The sequence below is a fragment of the Etheostoma cragini genome, chromosome 5 (assembly GCF_013103735.1).
Source record: "Etheostoma cragini isolate CJK2018 chromosome 5, CSU_Ecrag_1.0, whole genome shotgun sequence".
In the NCBI taxonomy this organism is placed as follows: domain Eukaryota; kingdom Metazoa; phylum Chordata; class Actinopteri; order Perciformes; family Percidae; genus Etheostoma; species Etheostoma cragini.
Genome location: NC_048411.1, coordinates 29,000,369 through 29,006,502, shown reverse-complemented (window position 1 = coordinate 29,006,502; position 6,134 = coordinate 29,000,369). Strand labels below are relative to the sequence as shown.

General features: G+C 41.2%; 1 protein-coding gene across 1 annotated transcript in view; it reads left to right on the top strand.

Annotated features, from left to right (window-relative positions):
- The first annotated feature begins 1,399 nt into the window (after positions 1 to 1,399).
- The window catches only part of adrb3a (adrenoceptor beta 3a), a 13,901-nt gene continuing 9,166 nt past the window's right edge, over positions 1,400 to 6,134 (top strand). Inside the window, exon 1 of the mRNA XM_034870896.1 lies at positions 1,400 to 3,248. Within this exon, the coding sequence (XP_034726787.1) occupies positions 1,963 to 3,248 (1,286 nt within the window). The 5' untranslated portion in view covers positions 1,400 to 1,962. The remainder of the gene's footprint in view (positions 3,249 to 6,134) is intronic.

The window sequence follows — 6,134 nt, the reverse complement described above, 5'->3', positions numbered from 1 at the left end:
TTTCACAGTGTTTTATTTAAAAAATATGGACTTCTTTTAACAAAATTACCCAGAAAATAACATGGATGATTCCATACAAAATTCTTCAGGTAAAAATAATGATCACTTTCACTGAATATTTTTGGGTGTTTAGCATTTGAATTTTTTTTAATGGTTTCAAAACAGTATCCGGACTAAACTTTGACATATAGCCATCTGTGACCCACTCAACATCCTCTGATCTACTGGCCAAAATAATTCATAGTTTCTGCCTTTTTAACTAAAAACGTATGTATTATTTGATATAAATGAGGTTAATTGACCATGAATTCCAGGGACACGTTCATGGTTAACGGGAAGACAACACTGGGGACATATACAAATATTGATTATAGCGGCTTTAAAGAACAAAATCAACACAAAAGTCGTTGGAATATTCAGGGTGGCAGTCTTCATGAAAGTTGGAAACTGCCAACAGATATGTAAGTTCTTACACATCCCATGTTTATCTTTTCATTAGGTAGAAGTTAAACACAAGGTGGGAATAAATGCAGAGCAATCACAGCTGCAGTTGTACAGCTGAACAGACCAAAGAAGGAACTGCCCGGCGACAAGTGACTTAGCACTGCAGCCGAGAGACGGCTGGATATCTGAAGGCAATCGCATGAAAGGCATTTGTCCGATTGTTCTTCTTCAGTGCACCGGCTTGAGAAACAGCGAGATAGTGATCTATTATTTTCTTTCAGTGCTTTGAGTCAAAGGGAGGGCACTTGGTTCCTGTTCTCTACAGACTTTACAGCTTTGTGCCTGTATTACAAATACACCTTAGGGAAATTACGAGCTCTAATCCCAATCAGCTAAATTGTGATCAAAATAGTCCACTATATTTTTTTTACGTTTACTGCAAAAGCTGTTGTTGAGCCTTGGGAGTGTGTCTGAAGTAGCCCAGCATCATTTGACAATCAGAACAGAAGCCAGCAGTGGAAAAGTCTGTCAAATTGTTGACACAAGTCAGGTGACAGATACAGTTAATGGGTTAACAAGCTTAGTGGAGCTGCTACATTCAACACAGCATCAGTGACATTAAAGAATAAAGAGCTGATGGTGATCACATAGTCATCACATACTTTTAACCTTAAAGTTAACAATGTGTGCGCATGTGTGTCACAAAGATAGTTTTGCAGTTTTTACACAATTTACATGCTCTAATGTAGGATTCCTTCTATGCCTGTATATTATATGTTTGTGTTTATAAGTGTGTGATTGTTTGCATGTGTGTGAGGCTTTATTAGGGTGCTGATCCCTGTAAGGCTTCGGCACACAGGACAGAACAATTTTCAACTCCTCCCCTCTGCCTTCAGTCAGGGTGTGATTAGAGCCAATACAGTCTTGGGCAACCTGCACCGAAAGAGAGAGAGAGAAGGGGAGAGAGAGAGAAGGGGAGAGAGAGAGTGAGTGAGAGAGAGAGAGCAAAAGAAAGAGTGGGCAGCCACACTGGTGCACTCTGGTGGTTCTTGACACGGTGTCACTGTTGCTTGATCTCCAACAGTCCACACTGAAACTAGTCTGATCCCAGTGGCCTTTAAAGTGGACGGGCAGATTTTCTTCTCAGAACCTTTTTTTTCTCCCACTTCATGGTAATGTTCCCGGATTCATGAAAGTGCTGCAACTCTGAGAGCTAATATTGTCTCAGCATTGTGGACAGTGTGGTTGTGGATACATGTTTTTTTTTTGTTTTTTTTTGGAGAACATGCTGTCATTGCCTGAACCAGAAGAACTTCCACTGACAATCACGTCTCGGTCATCACGTCTGAAAACATGGAAACTGCCGAACAAGATTGCCAAGCTGAGAAATGTAAGAAAGTAACTGCAAAGTAAAGAAATACTTTTATGTCGTGAGCAGATTTATGATGCTTGGAAGAAGTGCAGATTCTTCCGTTTTGTTAACTTTAACCTAAAAAAACATAACCTTGGTGTACAATAATGGACGGCAACCTGAGCACTTCCGCATCCTATGTGATCAACATAACCGAACCGTACCACCCGGCAGCGGGACCCTGGAGCCTGCTCATCCTGGTCGTCATCATACTGACTATAGTGGTGGGTAACCTGCTGGTCATCATCGCCGTGGCTCGCACTCTACAGCTACAGACGACAACAAACATTTTCATCATGTCCCTGGCGTGCGCCGACCTCATCATGGGGGTCCTCGTGGTGCCTCTCGGGGCCACCATTGTCGTGACGGGCAACTGGCAGCTCAGTGACACCTTCTGCAATTTCTGGACATCTGTGGACGTTCTGTGTGTGACGGCGAGCATCGAGACGCTCTGCGTCATAGCAGTGGATCGGTACATAGCCATTACGAGGCCGCTCCGACACAAGGTTCTTCTCAACAAGTGGCGCGCCAGGGTAGTAGTTTGTCTAGTGTGGGTTGTGTCCGCTTTGATTTCCTTTGTACCAATTATGAGGGGGTATTGGCGCGACAATGACGACGAAGTAGCGAAAAAGTGCTACGATACCCCGACGTGCTGTGACTTTGTGACCACCAGGGCCTTTGCCATTATCTCTTCCATAGTGTCCTTTTACATTCCACTGCTCATAATGATATTTGTGTACGCCAAAGTCTTTCTAATAGCCGCACGGCAGGTCCAGCTCATAGATAAGAATCGCATGCGTTTCCAGAACGACTATCCAACGGCGCAGGTGCAAGTTGTCCATGTCAATAATGTCCTGCCATCGGCGTGCGCAGGCTTCAGCGGCTGCAGTGGCAACTCAGCTCGGAGAAAGAGTGCCAAGCGGAGGCCGTCGCGGCTGATGCTCGTCAAAGAGCACAAGGCCCTCAAGACGTTGGGGATCATTATGGGGACCTTCACCGTGTGCTGGCTTCCGTTTTTTGTCGCCAACATCATCAACGCATTTGAAAGAGACATTCCCGATGAGAGGATCTTCCGACTGTTAAACTGGCTGGGTTACATCAACTCCGGCCTCAATCCGATCATCTACTGCAGGAGTCCAGAGTTTCGAACCGCGTTCAAGAACCTGCTGGGCTGTCCGTGGCTGTCAACCATGTGGGTCAATTCTTTCTACAAAGAGCTGAGGACTCGCTGCTCCTGCTTTCTGTGGCAGGCTGAGTCAGGCACGGCTGGCTCTTTCCAAAAGTCTCTAACCGGTAACACCGAGGGCAGCGGGAGCCTGGCCAGTACTCTTGGAAGCAGCAAAAGTGACGGCAGCATACAGTTCAATGACTCAACAGAGCCAGAATCTAAATTGTAAGTCCCCTTATCCTATCTTTATTTTACTTATAGTCAAATGTGTTTTAAAAATGATCAATGCTTTAAAAATGTCCACTGTCTAAAAAACACAAATAATGAAATCCCTGTTTAAAGAAATTGAAGTTTGAAGAATTTTGACAACTAATATACACCAGGACTTCATGAACAACCACAATACATTAACATTAACATGCAATAAAGCAAATTCACACTGTTTTCAATTTATTTAGTATAAGATAATTAAATGACATCCATTTTATAATACTACATATGATAATACAATGTCAGTGCATCTTATTTGAGTGCAATTTGCAGACTTTTGATCAAATCTCTTTGAGATCACAGAGAAAAACTAACTATCAGGGAGAGTGTGACTGACCGTGGCCACTGGTTTGAAATCTTTTTCTTATTAACAGTGCTGTGTTACATCGCTGGTCTATCATTTGAGATGGGAGAGATCATTCAAGCAGAACTGTGAAGACTCACAGCGTAGAATCAATGTCACGGAGAATCAAAAGAATTACTGTTACCAACCGCAGTCACAACAACAAAAACACGCATGTGAGCTCGATTCAGTTTAATATGTGGTTATAGTAGTTTAAAGTTCAATAATAAATAGCTGCCAACTAAGTGATCTAAATGAAAAATAGCACAAAGAATAATGCAACAACTAAAGAGCCATTTTTACTTCCAGGGAAATCCAGTTTCAAACATATCACAAACAAGTTTGAAGTTAGTTTTTTTGTTCTTATAAATAGACATTTTAATCCATCAAGGATTATTTCTATAAGTCTACACATGCTATTGGTATTGTGCATTCTGGATATAACTTTTACTTGATATACAGTAATTCCAGTATAAAAGCATATCCAAGAAATCCTATCCAAGAAACTATGTTATATTTTTTGAAATATCAAAAAGAGTCAAAAGACTTATGTTTTTGACATTTTTTTAACATTTAACACTTTCATTAAATTCATAGAAAACTGTAGTTTTATGGCCCACTGTATATTTCCTAAAAGTAGAAATCCATATTTGGACTTGTTCTAATACATCTGTGTGCCGTTGTCCAGATATAAACTAGACTGGGAAGAAAAATAAATCATTTCTGAAACATTGGCTGCTGTTGGGCTGTTAAAACTTTCCCAAACTAAAAGTGAAACTCAATATTTGGATTTTTATGCATGATTCAATAAACGCTGAATAAAGGCACGAGGGCTGTTCCTGTATCGGTTACTGCACTGTTACCTTTAATCAATTTTTGGATCCAGCTGATATAAAAATATCACTGACGTTTGTTTTTACCACACTACTTCAAAATAGTTAACAATTTCATGAATTAGTTTGGATTTTATAGACCCCTTCATAATGTAAATATAGTTTATCTTGTATCTAAAAACAGTAACCCAAAGATGAATAGAAAGTGGTTTTGTAAAACCACAGAGCCATGTTACGTTTGAGGACATTTCTAAATATTAGTGCGTCTCTGCGCCCGTCAGTGGGCCTCAGGGTGCCCTGCCCAACACACCCTGCAGTAGATAAATCTTTATCACTTACACACAAGACTTCCCCCATAACTGGAGAGGCTGTTTACAAGACTGACAGCCAATCAGGATGCCGCGGTGGAATACAGCACCGCAAGTCGACAGAGGGCCTGTCGCATAACACAGGAAGATATGAAGTAACCATTAGGAGTAAAATAAATAAAGTCTTCCATCTTTGAAGGAAATGCTGGCTATCTGAGATGTAAGAATTGTTCCATTTCCATACAATCATGGGTGTAAATTTCAGCAACAGTTGTGGGGGGGTCTCAAAAGCAATTTTTGAAGGGGACACAAATAATACAGCCAATTGTAGGATGTATAGGATATGTGAACACAGAGGAAAGCCTTAATGTCACTACTCTTATTAATATATGAACATGTACTACTTAAGGCCGTGGTGTCCAACTCAACTTCCCTAAAAAGGAAAACACTGGAAAATAAAAATCACATCAAGGGACAGACGTGCAGTTTATTGATGTGATATTATTTTGGAAAAAGTCAAATATCATTGACTGTATTATTGCACGTCCTATGTTGTCTTCTCACTTAGAGTGTTGTCGACATAAAGCCCAACAAAAAGTAACTAGAATAGAGTTTGGCAAACCAAGCAAAACAATGATAACATTTTTAAAAGCCGGCTACTACACAGCCGACTAACAGCAACCTGTCTCCCAGCCTGAATATGAAGACGTTCTGGTCTGGCTATCAATAGATTGGAAAATTGAGCGTTGGTCTGGGGGGTCTGCTCTGTATTTTCTACTGCACAAGAGGTGTGTCCAATGGGCATAGTTGAAATGACTCTGTACACAATTGGATACTCCTTCAACCAATCAGACCAACGATCCGGGTGACGTAGAAGCAACAGCAGCATTAATGGGTTACTGAATAAAAACGTCTCAAAGTCGACAAATCTGCCAAATTCTGCTTTGAGTGTCAAATAATGACAGTTTGGTTTCCTTTCTTTTTGGTATGGTGCACAACTAGGTGGGCTAACATGTATTGTGTGGGGCTGGGTTTGGCCCACAAGCTTTGAGTTTGACACATGTGACCTAATGGTGCCGTAGGTAAGACTTACTGTATAACTGTCATAGTCGCTGAAACAGACCATATGTACTAGTAGAACTATATGAAGCTGGTTAAACAAAAATCCAGCTCCTTTGGCACCCCCCCTACAGCACCCCCTACAGCCTGTAACCAATATGTAATCACCATGTTTGGTGTTGATGTCTGCAACATGAATGATAATTGAATTTTTTTAAGATAATTGTTTGGGCATTTCTAGCCTTTACTTTTGGTAGGACAGCTGAAGATATGAAGGGGGGGGGGGGGGGGGGGGGGG